Below are 21,564 nucleotides of genomic sequence, written 5' to 3' on the forward strand. Positions count from 1 at the left end.
TCAAATCCACCTTCTCGCCAAAAATCCGTGCACAGCTCCGTTCTCGTTTGCATACAAAAATCCGAAATCCGCACCACGACTTAGAATCCGGGTCACATGCTCAGCATTGACGCAAAAAATAAATTTATGTTGTGAGCGATGTTTTGAAGCCCTAATTGTTTTCACGTGGTATATAAAGCCCTGTGATTATATTGTGTTTTTTTAATTGGGTAATTGTTGGCTCAAAATAACTGCAAATCGCAAATGAGATCTATATAGCTATGTCTAGATTAGTATTCCGTAGTTGGACTCCTCTTTTATTCTTTCCTTCAATTTTACAATCGCCTTGTTTGCATGCTCAACTAATTCGTTGTTACCAAACAAGTATCCTAGTTTTAGTTGCAATTTAAAATCCTTAATCATCTCTTCAAGGCTGCTCACTTTGCGGAATTCCTGAATGGAGATACTTAGGTAATGTAAAACTTTATTGAAGAGTTCTTTGTCAACCTTGTCAAACTTGTATTCGCCACCATCCGAGCTATCGTTATGGTTATTGCTACCGTTGTTATCATCACCGGTATCTTCGTTATCCACAATTATATTTGAATCTTTACCAAAAGCATTTTCGTAGTTATTTTCATAAGCAATTTTTTTTTTAACCAAAATTCGGTATACCGACACAGACAACAAGTAATATGCTTGAGCTATTATTTCTGTATTATTAACTTGCAAAATCTGAGGCATTATATTATCTAGTATTTTCAAATTTTTTTTTTCTTTATCCTTTAAGTTTAAGAAAATTTCAATCAAATTCACCAAGCTCTCATTAAGTAATGATATTAGTGAGGAGTTCGAACAAATTTTTATTGTTTTCAAAATAATAGTTAATCCTCGAATTGAATTTCTATTGATATTATTATAACAGTAATTATAATTATAGTTATAGCTATAATTCTCATTAGTTATATCTCCATCATAATCTCCATTTAAGATTTTGCAGTATAAATTAGAAAATTTAATGTACCAATAATGATTATAATTTTGGCCAGAGTAAAAATTGTAATTATTATTGCTTTGATTAATACCTCTATTGAAATTAATGTTCTTGTTATTTGTTTCATTTGAAGCAGAATTATAAACATTGGCAGTGAAATTATTAATTTCATTGTAACACAATTTCAAAGCCTTTGAAATATTTTTATGTTTAAATTCTAACAAGATTTTATAATATTTAATTTCAATTTTTAAATCAATATCATTAATATTAATCTTTTGTAAATTATTAATTAAAATTTCAACAAACTTAAATCTTCTCCTATTAATTGATTGTTTAATTAATAAAATTAATTTTCTTGTTTCCAATAATTTTAAGATTGATAAATCGGTCAAGGTGCTTTCATTTTTATTTTTGTTCTTATTCTTGTTTTTATTTTTAATGTGAGTTTTAAAGTTATCTAATATTTTAAATGATTCATCAATTTTTCCATATTGATATTTCAAGTAAATTTTTCTGATAATAATTGATATTTCATCGTTGATATTTTTACTTTTATAACAAAAATCCAATGAAATATTTAAAAATAAGTTTGTTAAACTTTCTATTCCAATTCTATTCCAAACTGTGCTTTCCAATTGGGCATGTCTCATAAATGAAGAAGAAGAAAAAGAAGAAGAGGATGTTGAGTTTGAGGAAATAAGATTATTGGAGTTGTTGTTATTAGAAAAAAGGGAAGCCGACGAATTATTTAATGAGGAATCTAAGGATGATAAGTAATTGTTATCAATTAAAGATATAAAGTTTGATTTCAATAAATTTTCAAAAATTTTATTTAAATTGTCACCATCTAAAATCATTTGTAGGACATCTAATTGATAGGATATTGAATTTAAAGTTAAATCTTGATTTTCGTTAGTTTTTCTTTTTAAAAATTGTAATAATTGATCATTTGAATAAAAAAAGTCATGTTTTAAATTTGGTTTATGTTTCAAGAAATTGAATAACCAACTTAATAGATAATTGAGACAATTGTTGTCATTGTTTTCTCTTGCTACTTGAATTGCTTCTTTAATTGATTTAATTGCTTGTAAGTCATTGCCGAAATTAGCATGTAAAGTAGCCAAGCTTAATAGGGCGTATTGATAAAGAACGTTTTGTCGGTTCGACATTATATAGTCGAAATAACGATGTAGATAGTTGTAAGAGTTTTCATAATCGTTTTTTTTCAAGGATTGAAGATATTTGATATAGTAAGAGCTTGGTAGTGTATTATTTGAATTTAATTTTGATAATAAATTTAGGATTTTTTTCAAGTTAAAAGGGATGGGAGTACCATAATTTTCTAGCAATTGGATTTGGTTATCCAAGAGTTTTGATAGATCAAGATTTGATATTACGAGCAAATTCTTTGAGTTTGAGTTTGATAATAGATTTAAATTTTGATTTTGGTTTAGTTTCGCTGTAATCTTTGAAAATAAAATCTGGTCTTCATTATGAATGTTGTTAATATTAAAATTTTTTGGTTTTGTATTAATTATTGATAGGTTTAATTGATTGTTAATGTTGAATAGGAGATTTAAGTTATTGAATAGGAGGTTTATTGATAAATTGATGAATTTGAAAGGAAAGATTAAGCTTGAGTTAATTTTTTTAGTATCGTTTGTTATAAAAGAGATGATGATATTGTGATGGTTTGAAATGAGAAAATTTGAATTAGAGTTGAGGGAACAAATTAGAGATTTAAAGTAGTTTCGAGATAGAGATCTGAATTGAATAAAGCTTTGCCAAATTAAGTTGTAATTATAGAATTCTAAAATTGTAAAAGAATTTGATATATTTAAGATGAATTTTCCCAAGTAAGAATTTTTGGTCAATAGGTTTGTCGGGTAGTCATTCTTGTTGTGAAAATTGTTAAGGTTATCGTTGTTTAAAGAATCCAATAGGAGTTTTCCTTGGTCTGATGAGTTTACTAGTAGATTTTTTGATAAAGATATTAGAGTATGTAAAGAGTCGAAGGAATCAATTGACCAGATGAATAGTAAGAGATTGAATTTTAGTATGTTTATATCATTGGTTATTGAATCCTTATTAGGAGTCTCGGCGGTTAATAACTTTTTTGATTTTTTAATTATTTGACTATTATTGTTATTGTTATTGTTATTGTTATTGTTATTATTATTATTATTATTATTATTATTATTATTATAATTAGAAATGATGTTAAAGTATTGTAAGCAAGATTTTTCTAGATCATTTATTAAGTCAATTAGTGAGGGATTTGTAAAAAATTGAACGTTGTTTAAATGGTCATTTTGATTAAAATCGTTATCGAATTGATCGAAATCATCATCAGAGTCTTCAAATTGGGAATAACTGTTTTTATCATTGTTTATATCATTATCTGCATCATTGTTTGCAATATTATCATTTTCGTCATTTTCATCTTTGGTGGTTTCATTATTTTGGTCATTTATGTTTAAATTATCAAAAGAATTAACGCCACAATCAATGAATCGAACAATTGTAGCTAGTAACGAGGGCTGAATCGAGTTTGGTAATATTCCTGTGCAATACGATACAATTAGGGAGAGTAGAGCAATTTTGATGGGAGATAAAGAGGGAGTTAATACTAACTTCGTATTATCATTGATTCGGTTGAAACTGTCTATGGTGGGACTTGAAAACATTAATTGATCAAAGAAAAGATTTAAAGAAGATGCAATGAATTGAGTTGAAAACAAAGAATCAGTAAGAAAAGAAAGCTAAACACTAAGAAGTTTCAGTTTTGCACGTGCCTCTCACGGGATGTGTCTGATTCCAGTACAGGAGCAGAAACCGGCACCACCTGGAGCATAAAAAGCGATATTTCGGAACCAAAGAACTGCAAAAAAGCCGCATACGATCTGGAAGACAATTGGAAGAAAATTTCAGAGCCATTCTTGAGCATTTTCTGAGAATTTCACAACAACTCCGGATGCCTCTCCAAAGCATTTCAGAGTAAAAACAGTTTCATCTCACGCAATGCGCCAATCGCAGTTCAAAGCAGAAATATACGCCACAGTGGCGCATAGATAGAAGTACAAAATTTCAAAGCAGCGGATGTGGTTTTGTGGTCTAGTCGGTTATGGCATCTGCTTAACACGCAGAACGTCCCCAGTTCGATCCTGGGCAAAATCATGTTTTTTTGCTTCCTCTTTTTTATCTAGCACTGCTGCCGGTTGAAGGAGGAGAGCAAAGAACATTGCCAACAGGAGCAGTTTTCCGGGCTCGCCGACAAGTGCTGCTGTGCTGCTGTGCTGCTGTGCTGTTGGCCATGTTCCAGTCATCACTGGCGTCGTGATCCAAGATTCATGTTGATTCGGAAAACAGGTTCAATTTGAAACTTGCACGCTCAAACTTTATTTCCGGTCCATTTTTCTATCTCAGGATGTTCATCCATTCATATGTAAAAAGACTTTTGAGTGTTTTTCAGTTTTTGTTATTTTTGGTCTGCTTTTTCAAAAAATTTCAAGTCTATTTCAACTTATTTCAATTTGTTCTAAACCAAATTAACATTTTTTAGAATTGTTTATAAAAAACTCTAATGCATAACATTTATTTTTTATTTTTATTACTAAACAAGAATCGCATCTCTCACAATTTTTTGTATTTCACTTAAAATTGCTTTTTATATATTACCAATCATATCCACTAATTCTTATTTCAACCTGTTTAAAATTAAGTAAACTAATAATTTTTTGTGTTTTCCTTTATCAATTTTTATGAAATTAATTTTCCATCTGTTTTATCTTTTTTTTTCTTTGTTTTTTTTCTTCCTATTAAATTTTTCTTCTTTCTTTTTTTCTTTGTTTTTTTCATTAACTAATTATTGGGTAATATCATATTAGTTTCATTGTATCTTTGGAATCTTATTCAAAATGTTCTTCATCCAATCTAATTTAAAATTCTCTCTATTTATATATCCATATGTATAGATCTAGATACAAGTACAGATACAGATATAAATAAATAATTGGTATATATATAGTATAACTATATCTTGTTTTTCCTCATTTCATTTTCCTACATTTTCATTTATATGAAAATAATTATTCTGTTAATTAATTATATCCAGTATCTGCTCTTATAAACTATACTATACCCTGCTCCACTATACTATATTGTCTTGCTTTGAATTGTTCTATATTTTATTACATCTGCTTTACTTGCTGAAAAATGAATGGAAATGTCAAGAACATAAATATTGACCTATTCAATAATCTACCTCCTCACTTGATTGATGCAATATTCGAAAATTTGCCTCTCAACATCATTTGGCTCTTCTCGTTATCCTCAAATGACCCAATATACTCAATATCTCTCACACACCTATTCAAAAAAATTGTCATCTTGCCTGATTATCCCTTTGAATTCAATTTCAATTTATCTCCTTCAAACTACAATAAAATCTTGATTTTAAACTACTCAAAGTCTCTATTGTTTAGCAAAAATCTACTAAACTACACCCAGTTTTTGTCCATACAATCCGAAGGTGGTAATGATTTTAACATCTTAAACCATCTAATTACCACTACTACAAGCAACAATATCAAAAGATTTAAAAAATTTAAACAAATTAAATCTTTTGCAATCTCTTTAATCTACTACCATCAAGATTACTTCTCTATAAATAACTTCAACTCTTTAATTCTAAACTTCTTGTCCTCTTTTAACAACTCTTCTCTACTAAAACTTAATATCAACTCAACTCTATTTAATAACAACTCTATTCAATTCTTTGTTAACAACATAATACATCTAAATTTTGAAAACCTATCCCTCTTGAACCTCAATTTCAATTTTCTAAATTCCATCCCTTTCTTCCCCCATTCTCCATTTACCCAGAATTTAAAATATTTAAATTTATCAAATAATAGAATAAACACAATTCAAAACTTAAATAACCTACCAAATTTGATCTACCTAGACCTATCAAACAACAACATCAAAAAGATTCAAAATTTAAACAACCTACACAATCTAAAAATTCTTAAAATTAACCTAATTCCCAACAAAAATTGGCTACAAATAGACGATGGAATCATTCTCATAGAAAACTTAAATAACCTAACTAACCTACGAATATTGCAATTAGTAGGTAACGATATCTTAGAAATCCAAAACTTGGACAATCTTAAAAATCTAATCGAACTAAACTTATCAAATAACCAAATCTCAAAGATTCAAAATCTATCAAACCTATCCAATTTAAACATCTTAAACTTGAAAAATAATTGCATATCAAAACTAGAAAATCTATCAAAGTTATCAAATTTAATAGAATTAAATTTATCAAATAATAAAATATCTAATCCAGATAACTTGCCTTACTTGAAAAATTTAAATTTTTTAAACCTAGACAATAATACGTAATAAATTTTAATGATAATAACTCTTAATTATAATAATTCCTGATGTTAATTTGTTTATTTGCTTGTTTTTATTTAGCTTGCTTTCTATTTTTTTTCTTTTTTTTCTTCTTTTCTAAATTATACAGAATCTATATAGAATCTATACACATCCACTATTAATACTCTCGCAACTTTATACATTGTTTTTCTTGGCTATATAATCACTTTTGTAATATTATTGCAATCCAGTTCCGCTTTGCTGGCAATTACTCGGCATGCCAAAAACAAGCAATTGTATGCAAGGGTTTTGATGCAGCTTAGAGTTCTATATCAAATGCACATCTGCTCTTGCCCAAATTTATCACAACAATAACTGGAAACACTCAGCTAAGTTTAGCCTGCAGTTTTGGAATTTTATGATTCAAAAACCCCAACATACACTCTTTCAAACCAATGTACTTTATTGCGTAAAAATATCTTTGAAAAACATCTTTTAAAAACATATATGAGTTTATTATTTCTATCAGAATCACAGCACAAGCTTTGTGTGACAAATTGAATATAAATGAGTCTAACCATATGAGGGGTAAAGCTCTTTTCAGTTGAATATTCAGTTGAGAATGGATGTCAAATACCCTTGTGATGGGGATGTATTCAAATTGTATTGACCATTTGGATCGATTGAATAGTTTGGATCATTTGGATTATAGAAATTATTGGGATTATTTTGAGATTCATATCATTTGTAGCATTGAAATCAATTACAATGTCTTGAGTAAAACTGAATTAATATCAGACCTATCGAACTGAAAAGATGCTTGATCTTGAGACATTGACAAATAAAAACAATTGAAGTGATGGGGCACTCAATGGATCAGATATCAATAACTAGCTATTATTATCAAAATAACTATGAGTGTTATAAGCACTGTAAAGATTAATACAACATTTTGAATAAAACCGAAAAACGAGAATGGATGATGAATAAGAAAAACAGATTTGCAAATGGGATAAACCAATAAAAGTAGCAGCATTGTTGCATTTTAAGAGACTTATACATTTATGTATCACTAAAGTAAGTCTTCACATTTTTTGACTTCTCGTTCATTTTTCTTTCTTTTCTTTTGTTTCTTTTTTACCTTTTTGGGTAGATTCTATTTTACCTTTTTAAAAATAAATAACTAAAAAGCTTCAAGTTTTATTTAAAATACTGTTATAATACAAAACTAACTGCAATATAATATCAATTTGATTTAAATATCTTGCTTTTCTTCCATCAAGAGAAAACACTTCATATTATCTTTTTGCAGGGTTCAAGAAAAGTAAGATAGTTAATGAGTTATTATTCATCTTAAACTTTAAATTCAACAATTAAAAAGTAACTAAAAAACCACTAAAGCATAAAATAATTGAAGCTTTTATTATAAATTGTTTTGGCTTAAGACTGTCAAGATGACTGCATATATAATCCTTTATTGTTAAATGAAGCACCCTTGTTAGTTTTTATCTAATTTTTATTCAATCCTCATTAGTAAAATTTATTAACTTCCAGTTATACTGGAATCTGTTTTGATTATTGGATTAGAATTTGTTTTTTTGAATGTTGATTTTTTTGGATTAAAAACTTGACAACAATAAGTATTGTATCGTGGTGTTTATATAGTTTATGAAGAGCTGTATTGATCAAGATTGTATATATTGTATTAAATTTTTGCCTTTGTCATTGTGATAGAACTTGAAAGTAACACAAGTAAATAAATTTTGATTGATAATCTTATAAAATTTTATTGAACTATGAAGCAATGCAATATATAATCTAGCTCCGATAAACTGAGATTTTCTTCCCTTCAGCAGGGCTAAGAAAAACTTTTCAAGCAATATGATAATAAATAGAAATTTTTAACATTAGGCTGATATTTAAGTGTACTAATATCATTTATATGAGATTATTTTCCAGAGTGCAGACGTTGTATCAATAAAGGCTTTTATGGCAGGATTAAGAAATGACATATTTTTTCAGTGAAATGTGATGTTGAAAATTTGATAGATGTTAAAGGCCACATCAAATACATATATATATAACACAAACAAAAGCTTGAGATGTTTTTTTTCAATAATAGGTTAACAATTAGTTTTTTTTTCAACAAAATATCTCAGCTCTGCAGAATAATTAGAACATTTTGCCGTTCCCATGTTATTTTGAGAAAATTCTAAAAGGAATATATAATTAGATTGGATTAATTTGACAATTAAATAGGTGTTTTCTTCAGTAATTGTTTTCTTTTGATTTTTATCAAATTATTTGTTGTTAAAGATCAACATTCTAAATCACTTTCAAGTTTTCACAAAATGGAATTTTTGTTGATTTAAACAGCATGTTTTCTGCGTGCAACTTATGGGATTTTTTCTAGTTGTTTTTTTGCTTGAATACCACTATTTTACATCCAATATATATTGTTTTATGACTCCTAAAATCCAACAACAAGCAAACTATTTCATTGAGTAATAAAATTGAAATAGATGATGATGGTGTGTTTTCAAGTATATTAAGATTGATAGCTTGGTTTTTTAAAGTGATTTACAAGCTAAAATAGAAATTTTTGAATCAAAGGTAATCTTTAAAGTGATGTAATTTATTGTTGTACAACTGGCATAACCTCAACAAAAAAAAATGGAATTTTAGTGCATTATTTTTTTGGTTTTGACCACAATATGATTACGTGGACTAATAAAAGCAGTTTTGGTATACTTAGTTTAGTGACGAAAATTTTGTTTATTCAAAAATTTGTTAAAGCAAAGTCAAAACAATTAGGGAGCTTGTTTGTTTTGATTATTGATTATCAGTGTGGAGTAGCTTTTATCCTAATATTTTGATTTTGGAATTTGTTTATGACCAGAAATAAATTTTAAAAGTACAGTTGATTGTAATTTACCTTGTCTTTGCTTTTTTTCAAGGAATTAGATAAAGATGCGTTGAAAAAATAAGTTTTTGATTTATTGTCATAAAAAGTTAGTTTACGGGTCATAAACAAAATAGCAAACAAGTCAAAGTTCTGGATGTTGCACAGAAGATTCAAATAGAGCTATTGACCTGAAAATAGTGAAAAAAGCAGGTATAAAGTCACAGGAGACCATTAGGTAGCTTTTTTGACCATTTGGGCATTTATCTATGGGATGAATATATAATCAGCTCCAATTGGTTACAAAACACGTATGGTGTAAATGCCGACGCTGTTTAAGTTTTCCGTTTTGTTGGCAAGGTGCAACTGAATGGCCGAGCAAAATAAGCAATTGCATGCAAGGGTTCGATGCATGCATGAAGCATATATTAATGTTTATGATTGCTTCTTTTTGTCCTTCTTTGGAGCATTTACATTAGGTTTGTTTGGGTAAGCAAGTATATATATCTATATTTGGTGGTTTTCCATACACACAATTTTGGAAAACAGTGTTATTGCTTTATTCAATTAATTGCTTTATTTCTTATGAAATGTGATTGAAATAATTTACCTTTGCTTTTGCTTTTGATTTTAATTTGAGAATAGATGAAAACATTAATCATTTATTTTCTCATTTTTTTTTATTAAATTGAAATGAATTCTATTAATTTTTTAGGCTCTTTGGACAAAAATGACATTGAAAGTTCAAAAAAATCAAACGAAATTGAAAAATCTATCGGGAGAGATAATGGAAACGAAAATGAAAAAGAAACTGATTTAGAATCAAATTCGAATTTGAACTCTGGTTCCGATTTTGATTTGAAAAGGGGTTTAAAAGCTCGACATCTTCAGCTTATTGCTTTAGGTGGTTGCATTGGGACAGGATTGTTTGTTGGATCAGGTGGAGCATTAGCTGTTAGTGGACCAGCAGCATTATTAATCGGGTATGCTATTCTATCATTTGTGATATATTTTGTTATGAATTCACTTGGAGAGATGACTTGTTTTATGTGCTCAAAGGGAGCATCAGTTCCTCAATATGTTACACGATATGTTGATAGTTCATTAGGATTTGCAGCATCATATAATTATATTTATGCTTATGCTATCTTGGTTCCTGCAGAGATTTCAGCCGGTGCAATGGTTATACAGTATTGGACCAGTGATGTTCCAGTGGCTGTTTGGATTACTATTCTTTGGTTGGTGATTGTTGCACTAAACTTCTTTGCAGTTCAGTATTATGGCGAAGTTGAATTTTGGTTTGCATCATTAAAAGTGATTTGTATCATTGGGTTATTGATTCTTGGTGTTGTTTTATTCTTTGGGGGAGGGCCTGCACAAAATGGTAGATTGGGGTTTCATTATTGGAAGAACCCAGGTTCAGTTAGAGAACATTTGGCAGTGGGAAATGCAGGCAGGTTTTGTGCAATTTTAACAGCAACTATTCGATCAGGTTTTGCGTTTATTTTAAGTCCAGAGTTGATTACTATTGCAGCAGGGGAGACTCAGAATCCAAGAAGAAATCTTGCAAAGGCTACAAAAAGATTTGTTTATCGAATTGTGTTTTTCTATATGTTTGGTGCATTGGTTATTGGGGTGATTGTGGCATATAACGATGAAGGGCTATTAAATGCAGTGAATTCAAAGGACTCAACAGCAGCAGCATCGCCATTTGTTATTGGGATTCAAAATGCAGGAATACCGGTGTTGAATCATATTATAAATGGTGTTATCTTAACATCAGCTTGGTCGTCGGGAAACTCATTTTTATATGCAGCATCAAGAAACTTGATGAAAGCAGCCAACGAAGGGTTTGCACCCCAGTGGATGGGAAAGTGTAACAAGTGGGGAGTCCCCTATTTTTCAGTGATGATTTGTTCAGCGATCAGTGGATTGGCATATTTAAACATTACTTCTTCCTCGTCGTTGGTGTTTACATGGTTGTCGAATATTTGTACAGTGTCAGGGTTTATTGGATGGATAGTGATTGGAATCACATATTTGAGATGGAGATCAGCAATGTTCTACAATGGTCTATGGGACAGGTGCACATTCAAAACGCCATTGCAACCGTACTCAACCTATTTTGTGATAGTCTTTGTGAGTTTGGTTACAATTACAAATGGGTATGCTATTTTCTTTCATTTCAATGCGTCGGACTTTGTTGCAGCGTACATCACCATACCCATCTTCTTCGGGTTGTACTTGGGCCACAAAGTATGGCACAGGACTAAGTGGTTCTACGCTGTGGAGGACATCGACGTAATAAGTGGATTGGAAGCGATTGAAGAAGAAGCAGCAAATGCTTCTCATCCAGCTGCAAAAAACGTGTGGGAGAAAATCTGGTTCTGGGTCGCGTGATCAGATGTTGACCACGCACATGGGTGTATGCATATACGCATCTATGTTGCATATTCCAATGTCCGCAGTTGCCGCTTTGGGACACAACCCCACACTGCTGGCTTTGCGTTTGTTTTAGACGGCAGTGTTCTTTTTGTCCGTTCTTTTTGTCTGTTCTTTTAGTCCAGTGCAGTTTTCTTTTTTCGGTGCTGGAAGTAATTTCAAAGTATTCCAAAGCAGTTTCACAATATTCGCAATGTAGCCTTCAACTGCTCTCCAGATGCTCTCCAGATGCTGGCAAAGGCGTACCTGATGCTCGTGGAGAACCACTAGCCCGAAATGTAGAACACCTTTGCAATGAAACGATCTCATTTCTCTCTTTTCTGCCATTTGCATAATCTGTCTCAAACAATTGCCTAATCTGACCAGCCCATCAGCAATTACTCCATCTCTCTTACCATCGACCACATTTGTAAAAAAAATAACTGATAATATCAATATCATCTCGTTGCTCTTTTGGGTCTCGTTGGCGAATCATCTGGATCTAAAGTTGTGTCCATTTTCTCTTTTCCCCATCGTTTAGCTACACTCCAACTCTATCAACGTCTATTTCTGTAATGGCTCCCACTTTATTGCCTTTTTGATATTGCAAACAATACGACCTGAAATACCACCCAGCTACTGCTAATCTTATAAATACTTTCCAAATATCGCTTCTTCAACATGTCTAAACCACTTGAAACACTTTTGGTCCTTTACACCACTCCTATACCATTTTCTGTCATTATATATCGCTGCAAACTATCCTATTTTGAACTAATTTAACGTTTGTTTTTTATTTTTCAAAAATTCTATACTATATCCTATTTCGCACTATATTATATTATATTATATTATACTATCCAATATCAACTATTTATCGATTACTGATCTATCACATATCCATCGAATATACACTATATCTAATCCCTTATCTCGAACTTGCCCTTTCCAAAAATTTGTTCTCCTACTGTACTATTCTCTTCTCACTCCTGATTGTTGGATCGAAAAGAATTTAAAATAATATAAATTTTAACTCTTCTACCATTCTTTTTCCTGTTTTTATTGCAAAATTACAGAGTCAATTTCTTTCCTCCAACTTTCAATTATTGAATTGCCTTCTTCATTTGCTGATTCCAATTTTCTAACTCCAATTTTTATCGCTAGCATCAATATTAACATCAATATTAAATAGAAAAAAAAAAAGAGAGACAAAAAAAACAAAAAAAAACAAAAAAACAAAATAAAAAAAACTCATTATAATAATAATACCAAACACAATAACTCTAATCACTACAATAACAAGCATATCTATATATCTATCCTAACTATTCGTTAACATTAGTCTTTTATGTCATCCATAATCACTATTATTATTAATTAATATATTCAAAATAACTAACATAATCAATATACTACTCGGTTAACGAATTAACAACATCTCCATATCTAGTCTTATATCCTCATTATTTTTATTACTCCATATATTTACTTGCTCATTTATCCCCATTTCCAAACCTGCTTTTCTTATCCTTCTCTCATTATTGTTCTTCAAGCTTATTCACACTATTGTATTAATACTCACAATACTCACAATACTCACAATACTCACAACACTAATAATAATAGCTAATTTTCTAATATCTTACCCCTTAAGTGCCCATTCATCAATGTCTCAAGATCAAGCACCTTTGCAGTTTCATCCATCTGAAATCAACCCAGCCTCCCTCAACAATACCATAATCGATTCCAATCCCACAAACGATATTAACTCCAATAACCCTAATAATTATAATTACAATAACCCAAATGATCCAAATGATCCAAATAACATAAACTACTCAACAGACCCAAATGGTCAAAATAACTTGAATATATCCCCACCACGAGTATATTCAACATTCAATCCCAACTCAATATCGAACTCACAAGAACTTCATCCCATAGGCTCAGACTCTTTTATTTTCAATTCATACACACAAAGCTCGTGTTCTGATTCTGATGAAGACGACGATGAAGACGATGAAGATGAAGATGATTACGACGACGAGGACGATATCGATATAAACAACGAAAATGACGATGTTGTCAGTAGACATCTTCAAGAAATTGACGACATTGCTGAACAAGTAGCCAACTCAATCTCTTCAACTGCTGCTTCTTTAAAACTTCGAACTGATCCAAACTTATTATCCCAAGAATCTATTGTTTCTGAACTAGATTCCCCAAGAAATATTCCCAATCCAAACCAAAACCAAAACCCAAATTCAAACCAAAACCCAAACCAACAACAACAACATTATCCAGTTCAGCTTCAGACTAATAGAGATATCGACAACCTTTTAAGACAAAATGAATTATTAGTATTTAAAATAAATCAATTGGAAAAAATAAGAGACGACCAATTTATTAAAATCTCAAATTTTAAAAAAAAATTATGGGACATTCTAGATTTATCAACAAAAAACTATTTTGTAACCAACTCTGACGTTTATTCAATTCACAATAATGTTGATCACAATAATATTGATCAAAATAATATTGATCAAAATAATGAAATTCTTTCGATAAATTCAAAAAATATTAATCAATTACCCAACAGTAATGATAATAACAATAATAATGATAATGACAACAACGAAATTAACAACATTAACAACAATAATAATGACATTGATAATACCAGACAAACAATGAACACTGAGGTTAGCAAATATTTTGATGCGAAAGACGAATATATACCCAGTAGTCAAACCAACGATTTATCTCAAATTAATGATATCCCTTATGTATCGAATGAAGACGATGATAATCAAGAAAACCAAAATGACGGACAAAGAGATCTCAACAACCTCAATGCAGAATTTAAAACCAACTCTGATATCACTATGAATGAAACCAATGAAGAAATTAATCGAAATAACAATGAACCTCTAAAAGAAATTGAAAATGATGTCCATAATAATAACCGGACTTTTAACAATGAACATGCAAAAAAGCCTCCATCTCATCCTCCACCTCCTCTTTTATTTGATCATTTAAATGCTGATGGAAAGCCTTTTAAACTTAATAAATATATTCATACACCAATGAAACAATCGAGTAATGTTGACTTTTCCTATTGTCTGGCTGGAGAATACGTATCCAATACCTCTGAAACTACTGATGATGAATCAGACAATGCAGAAATTGGTCGTAATAAAAATATTAATAATATTGATAATAAAAATGATATTAATAACATTATTGGTACTGATAATGACGACATTGATAAACTATTTGCAAAAATTACTGAAGCAATTAATTTAAATAATAGTAAGCTATCCTCAGTCTTGAAAGATAACTATACCTTTGCTGAGAAAAATAGATACTTGGATGCCAAAATCGTCCAAGTATTTAGCGAAAAGGACAAGTTATCTACGAAATTAATTGACATTAATACAGATTTAATGGATTTGAAAAATTCAAATTCAGATTTGATTTCAAGTAACATATCTTTGAAAAATGAAGTGGCTCATTATAAGAGAAAACTTGGTAGATTAAATGATTCCAATAATGTTTTATTAAACAAAAATAGTAAAATTGCCGAAAAAAATAAAAGTTTAATTGAAGAAAACTTGGAATTGATGAAAGAAAATTCAAAATTAACAAATCAATTAAATAAATTCTCTAATGAACTAACACTTAGCCAAAATGAAAAGGAAAATATTGAAAAGAACTCAAGTCAATCAATAGAAATGTATTCCAAAAAAATAAAATCGGTGTCAGAAAGATACAATAACTTAAAATTGAGATATAAAGATTTAAATAATGAGATTTTGAGTTTAAGAGAGGAAAAGGACAATATGAATGAAATCCATAAAAAGGTACTTAAAAAATATTATAGAGTTACTGAAAAACTTACAACTGCCAGAGAAACCATCGATGATCTTCAAAATTTAAAAAATGTTAACGATTTCTTTAAGGATAAATATAACGAATCAAATGTTGCCATTTTTCGATTAGAAGATGAAATTAAAAGGTTGAGAATGAAGTTGGATTTGGTAAAAAGTGGCAGCGATGATAATGAATCATTTTCTCATTTTCAAAATGACAGATATTCTGAATATAGAGCGTATCATCCAAGCATGATGAACAATCCTCTTGAATCTCGTTCATCATTATATAACTAGCAATGCATTTTTTTTTAATTTTTAGTTCATTTGAATTCATTTCAGCTCATTTCAGCGCATTCCAACTCATTTCAGTTCATTTCAAATCATTTTAGCTATTTTTTTTTTTTTTTTTNTTTTTTTTTACTTTTTTTTTTCAATATTTACTGATAATTTGTTAGATTTTTGAGTCTATTTTTACAAAATTTAATAGTTACTGGATTGAAAAATTGGTTTATTGTAGTGACTAAATTTATGCTGTTAAAAAGACAACTATTATTTATTTATAGAATGCATTATTCTGTGTATCTAAAGCCACCTAGTATTAATGGTTTTTTAGGTAGCCTACCTTGACTGGGTAAAAGCATTCTTAACTGTTGTCTATTATCATCTGCACTAGATATATAGACGAACCCCATTATCGAAGATCTCAACACTATATCGAGTGGATCATTTAATTCAGCATGAGAGATGGCTAGTATTGAATTTTGAACATTTGAATTTGCCACTTCAATTTTTATCAAAAAATCAGTGTTATCAGAATGATCCTTTGTATTTTCTTGGTCATCGGTTTCTAATAACTCTCCTTGATCATCTAATTTCGGTATAAGCTCTGCAAAGGATTGGGATTCTATTTTCAATGTTTTTGAATCCTTTATCCTATAGATTAGCAAGTCGGAATAACTAACAGTGATTGTATAAGGAGATAAAACCGATTTAGGGAAACCATAAAAGTACTCCTTGATTGTTTTTTGTTGCAAATTTCTATTGAAAACGTCTGATTTATCAACACAACCATTATTTTTATTAATTTTTAGAATTTGAAAGAAGGATTTACTGTTCAAATCGTTTTTGGGGTTTATTTTATTTGCCAATTTTTTTTTTAAATCAATAAACAACCTCTCATTTCCGACTACTAGAACTAGATTAATTTCAAAATCGGATATGATGTCTTCAATGATTTCAACATCATCAACGGTTTTTTCATCATTATTGCTATTTTCTTTTAATTTATTTGAAAAGGGAGGGGTATCGACTATTATGCCTGAATTTTTGTTATTTTGAGAATTCAATCTTGATAAAACGGTTTTACTCAACCTTGTAACTTCATATCTATAAAAGGGCAAGTTTTCTCTAATTGAATCAAAGCCATAGTATTTGGCAATGACTTGTTTGGAATGAACAAGAGATGGCCCAGAAGTCAAACTTTGACCCCAGCCATTTTCCACGTCTAGTATATCGTTGATTTCTGTTGCAACTAGAGTTCCAGGTGCCGAATATATTCCCTCGTTGGGATTCAAATTGACGTATAGTGGTTGTCTGTTTAGTTTCAAAGCATATGAACATAAAATTTTGGACAACGTAGACTTTCCGGAATTCTGGGGACCAATAATTAATAGGTATGGAGGTTTGCAATTCATTAAATCAGCCTGGTAGCGTAACTTCTCCAACATGAAATGTAAATTGAGATACTGGTTCATAAAGGTTTCATCTGAGATATATTCTGAGGATAGGGTGCCAGTGTATTGAAATTTGCAGCCAGTAAAGCTGAAGAGAGAGGACTTGATCCCACTGAAGGTGAAGTCCACATCATTGGGAAGATCTGTGCCATTCATCTCGCTACTTCCCTCAACTACCTTCAAAACAAACTTTTCCTCAAAACCAACCTCAAATCTCCATTCAGAATTGGCAGGCAATTCGACGGTTTTCCATTTTGTGTTGGCACCAAACTGCAATGGCATCAGTTAGCTGATTATGTCTGATAATTGTGGATGAAAAGTGCACCAGTCAAACATACCTCTTCCTTGGGTTTATTAAAAAACGTAGACATTGTGTTGCAATTGTTGTTGTTGTTCTTCTGCTTCTTCTGCTTCTTCCACAAAAGAACTTTCTTCTTTGAAAAGCTCACGAAAACGGCGCCACTCAGACGGGTCTCCTCTTTCCAAAAAAATTTTCACATTTTTCAGCAGAAGCCGAAAAAGAACAGAATCAAACAGAATCAAACAAAAGCAGAAGAAGAGAAAGAAAAGAAAGAAGCAGAACAGAGATTGGACCATGAGCTTGCTGACAGAAAACCACCATGTTGCGTTGGTGTTGAAACAGTTGGAGACGACAGAACCTCCTACTGATTTCCAGCTTATTCTTAAGTTATTGACTACCACTCCTTTTTTGAGCCAGACATCGCAGCAGGACATTCAGCATTTGGTGAAGAGGTCGTTGAACTTTCTTAATGATTCTGATTTATATGCTCAATGGTGTGGAGTCAATTTAGTTAGATGTTTGTCATACAACCCAATTGCGTTGTCGTTTTCTTCTAACGTGCTCAAAAACTTGGTTAAGATTCTCATTGATTTCAATCGGTTTTATACTCCAACTGATTTTTTTCACGACAGCTTTTTAAAGATTGTCTTTGACAATGTTTGTGAGACGATATTGGTCTTTGATTTGAATATCAAGGATAAGCAGACGTTAGCCAGAGAGATACTAACTCCTAATTTGCCTCATATTTTTACAAATTTGATCCAACTGATAGACTTTTCCCCGGAACTAGTTATACAAATTCTTTTGATTTTGCTAAAGAATCATCCAACAACGTTTAGGTCCCAGGCAAATAAGTTTCAAAAAAAACTATTTGCATTATTAATCAAAAATTCCAATACTTCATTTCACGATAACGGAAATAATAATTTAATTAAACTAATTTGCGACTCAATTGCTTCGATTCATTTAGTTGATCAGAAATCTGTGGCAGATCAATTTAATTTGGAGTTGTATTCAATCATATCAGAGATCAAGTCATTGGTTGTTTTAGTGTTTGACGAGTTTTTAGATAACAGTAACAATGATATATATTTGAAAAACTTGATTGATTCGTTACCAAATCCAGGTCAGAATCAGAAGGATATTTTCCCATTGTTGAGTGTTGATTTGAATGATTTATCATCATTGTATCAGATTTCAAAGAGATTTAAATTATTAATTGAGTTATTATTATCGTATTTAAACAATTCGTCTGATAATGTATATAAGATTCCAATTGGTTTGATAATAAACATTTCGGAAATTTTATTGAATATTTCTTCAAGACATCAAATTCCATTTAAGAAATCTTTGTTAATTACAAAATCAAGCAATTTAGAATTGGGATATATTTTGGACGATTTATTTATTGACGTTCAATCGACTGGGTTGCATTTGATAGATAATTTGAGAAACTCTTATTCGAGTTCATTATTGCTACATTTCAATAGGATTTTTGGATACATTGAGTTAGTCATTCCATTTAAGAAAACTGGCACTCCTAACAATAAGAGCAAGAAGAATGGTAAGAAGAATGAATTTAAGAAAATTTTGGATAAAAGTACTGTTATAAATCATGAAAAAGAAATGGTTTTATTGTTATCAACAATTAAAGGATTATTAGGATTATTAGATGATTCTGATTTGAAATATTTGGATTACAATCTAATAATTTTGAAAGCTATTGAAATTTCGTTGATTTTATTAGAACTGAGATGTTTGATTGATGGTATTTTTACCAGTACACAAGATAACAAAGAGAAGAGTAAGAACAAGAATAAGGGGAACAAAAAAATCAGTAATAATTTTAAAGGCATTCCATTGAGTGATTTAGCTTCTAGTCCTAAAAAGTTTATGAAAAGTGTATCGAATTTATACAGGATTATTATATTGAGATTTTTAAAGGAGATTTTGATCAAGTTTAGTAAATTGCCGATCAATCAGTATACAATGATAGAAAGAATGGTTATATTGAACTGCATTGATGGTGGATTTAATAAGAGTGTTATTAGGGAAGAAGAAGAAGAAGAAGAAATAGGGAGATTAAAGATAGAGTTATTGATGACGTTTATGATGTATCCGAATGATAAAGAGAGGAATTCGATAAGTGGGATAGTTTTGAAGATCTTTGAGGGAAATGGGCAAATTAGTGTTGAGGATAAAGAGATGATTAGTTTGTTCATAAATCCCCGGATTCCATTAGGAAAGCAAATTGTTAATGTGGATGATAGTGAAAAGAGGAATAATGAAGAGATAAATAATGAGGAGATAAATAATGAAGAGAAAAATGATAGCGATGAAGAAGAAGAAGAAGAAGAATCGCCAGCTAAGCGCCGAAAGCTCAATGTTTTATCGGTATTTGGAGAGAATGAATCATTGAAAGAGAAAAAAAGTGTTGATAAATATAACAATGACATAGTGAAGAATGAAGAAGTGAAAAAAGTAAAAGAAATTAAAGAAGTAAAAGAGATTAAAGAAATGAAAGAGATTGGTAAAAAGATTGAGATTGATAATGAGATTGATAATAAGATTGATAATAAGATTGATAATATGATTGATAATATGATTGAATCAGTTGAATTGAAGTTGAATTCCGGATTGGATTTGGAATCAGATTCAAATTCAGATTCAGAATCAGATTTTGAAATGCCAGCTATTGATACTGGAGTCAGTGATGAAGAAGATAATGATGATGGTGATGAATGATATTTATTTTAGATCTTAAACAGTTATATAAATATATAAATATGCTGAAGCGAGTATGAAGCGAAAGTTCATATAATTTATAGAATAATATTTCATTGAATGATATTTCATTGAACGACAATTTTGATTATAATTTTGATTATAATTTTGATTATAATTTTGATTATAATTTTGATTTTGATTGCAGAGAACCAAATTGAATTAAATTTTGAGGAGCTCTTTGAGCATATTCAGTCCAACTTCCATCGTAGAGCAAGATATCCATTTGGGATACTTTGGAGATATCGAGAGCAGTTTTGAGGATGCAAGCAGTTACACCAGTTCCACACATCACAATAGTCTTATTTGCAGGATTGAAGTGGTAATTTTCGGATAGATTGTTGAAAATCTGGGTGAGGGAGTCCTTTGACTTGAAAGTTTTGTCTTGGTTTAGTACTTGGTCGAAAGACAAGGAAATTGCACCAGGAACATGGCCAGAAGGTAGACCAGGTCTTGGTTCTGGGTCGTCGCCAGTAAATCTCCCGAGACTTCTGGCGTCGATTATGTTGTAGGAATCGCGAAGAGAGGGATCATTGATGATGTTGACGAGTTGTTCATAGGATAGGACAGAGAAGGGGCTGTATTTTGGGTCTTTGATGAGGGTGGAGAGGTCGTGGTAGAGAGATTGAAGCAACGATTGGGTTTTGGCATCAGGAGAAGGAGGAGCGTTTGAGAGAGAAGGTAGAGGAGAGTCTGTTTGAACAGGAGAAGAGTCAATTAAAAAGTCTGAGGATGGTTTGGTTTGTTTGTAGGTGTTGTAGTTGTCTAATATGGAGATGTAGGGGTAGTTGAAGAAGCCAAAGGTCCAGGCAGCTCTTGGGCTGGAAAAGTTGTTGCCTTTGTCGTAGATCACCAACTGGTCGTTTTGAGAAATACCCAAGGTAAGCATGCTCTCTATGAAAACGTCCTTCTGTGGCAACATATGAGGATAAGAGGATTGTTTATCGACATATTTGTCGAGATCAAAGAAGACAGAGTTGGGAATTCGTTCTTTCTGGAACTCGTTGAAGCCATTTCGTGGGTCGTTGGGCATGAACCAAGTTGCGTCAATTGGAATGACGCGAGAGGCCTCGGTGGAAGTCTTCAACAAAAGAGGATACTGGTAGGCTGGGAGGATGTTGAGGTAGTTCTTGAAAAGCATCTTTGAAAGCAGCTCTTTCGCAATGGCAGAAAGATGGTGATTC

The 21,564-nt window shown here is 30.9% G+C and overlaps 8 protein-coding genes and 1 non-coding gene across 9 annotated transcripts; 6 read left to right on the forward strand and 3 right to left on the reverse strand.

Annotated features, from left to right (window-relative positions):
- Positions 1–264: 264 nt before the first annotated feature.
- APC5 (anaphase promoting complex subunit 5) lies at positions 265–3,663 on the reverse strand (the record flags this gene model as incomplete). The annotated part of the gene is made up of 1 exon (XM_020191816.1): positions 265–3,663. The coding sequence occupies one exon, from the start codon at positions 3,661–3,663 to the stop codon at positions 265–267; it is 3,399 nt and encodes a 1,132-aa protein (XP_020047033.1).
- Positions 3,664–4,079: 416 nt separating this feature from the next.
- On the forward strand, positions 4,080–4,153 carry ASCRUDRAFT_t87. The gene has a single exon. It is a non-coding gene; the product is annotated as a tRNA-Val (tRNA).
- Positions 4,154–4,966: 813 nt separating this feature from the next.
- Positions 4,967–6,689, forward strand: ASCRUDRAFT_149750 (L domain-like protein). The gene has a single exon (XM_020189275.1). It carries the CDS (start codon positions 5,192–5,194, stop codon positions 6,386–6,388), a length of 1,197 nt encoding a protein of 398 aa, XP_020047034.1. The 5' UTR covers positions 4,967–5,191; the 3' UTR covers positions 6,389–6,689.
- Positions 6,551–7,572, forward strand: ASCRUDRAFT_76101 (uncharacterized protein). Its single transcript, XM_020193337.1, has one exon. The coding sequence runs from the start codon at positions 6,991–6,993 to the stop codon at positions 7,174–7,176; it is 186 nt and encodes a 61-aa protein (XP_020047035.1). The 5' UTR covers positions 6,551–6,990; the 3' UTR covers positions 7,177–7,572.
- A 2,064-nt stretch (positions 7,573–9,636) lies between these two features.
- On the forward strand, positions 9,637–11,666 carry ASCRUDRAFT_91486 (uncharacterized protein; the record flags this gene model as incomplete). The annotated part of the gene is made up of 2 exons (XM_020195079.1): positions 9,637–9,755; positions 10,133–11,666. The coding sequence occupies 2 exons, from the start codon at positions 9,637–9,639 to the stop codon at positions 11,664–11,666; spliced, it is 1,653 nt and encodes a 550-aa protein (XP_020047036.1).
- A 1,232-nt stretch (positions 11,667–12,898) lies between these two features.
- Positions 12,899–15,937, forward strand: ASCRUDRAFT_13737 (uncharacterized protein). The gene has a single exon (XM_020189122.1). It carries the CDS (start codon positions 13,355–13,357, stop codon positions 15,854–15,856), a length of 2,502 nt encoding a protein of 833 aa, XP_020047037.1. The 5' UTR covers positions 12,899–13,354; the 3' UTR covers positions 15,857–15,937.
- Positions 15,938–16,041: 104 nt separating this feature from the next.
- CLP1 (cleavage polyadenylation factor subunit CLP1) lies at positions 16,042–17,733 on the reverse strand. Its single transcript, XM_020189276.1, has one exon. It carries the CDS (start codon positions 17,575–17,577, stop codon positions 16,132–16,134), a length of 1,446 nt encoding a protein of 481 aa, XP_020047038.1. The 5' UTR covers positions 17,578–17,733; the 3' UTR covers positions 16,042–16,131.
- RIX1 (Rix1p) lies at positions 17,584–20,521 on the forward strand. The gene has a single exon (XM_020193338.1). The coding sequence runs from the start codon at positions 17,891–17,893 to the stop codon at positions 20,339–20,341; it is 2,451 nt and encodes an 816-aa protein (XP_020047039.1). The 5' UTR covers positions 17,584–17,890; the 3' UTR covers positions 20,342–20,521.
- On the reverse strand, positions 20,505–21,521 carry TUM1 (thiosulfate sulfurtransferase; the record flags this gene model as incomplete). Its single annotated transcript, XM_020190607.1, has 2 exons — positions 20,505–20,958; positions 21,016–21,521. The coding sequence occupies 2 exons, from the start codon at positions 21,519–21,521 to the stop codon at positions 20,505–20,507; spliced, it is 960 nt and encodes a 319-aa protein (XP_020047040.1).
- Positions 21,522–21,564: the final 43 nt, after the last annotated feature.

The sequence above is a fragment of the Ascoidea rubescens genome (assembly GCF_001661345.1).
Source record: "Ascoidea rubescens DSM 1968 unplaced genomic scaffold ASCRUscaffold_7, whole genome shotgun sequence".
In the NCBI taxonomy this organism is placed as follows: Eukaryota; Fungi; Ascomycota; class Saccharomycetes; order Ascoideales; family Ascoideaceae; genus Ascoidea; species Ascoidea rubescens.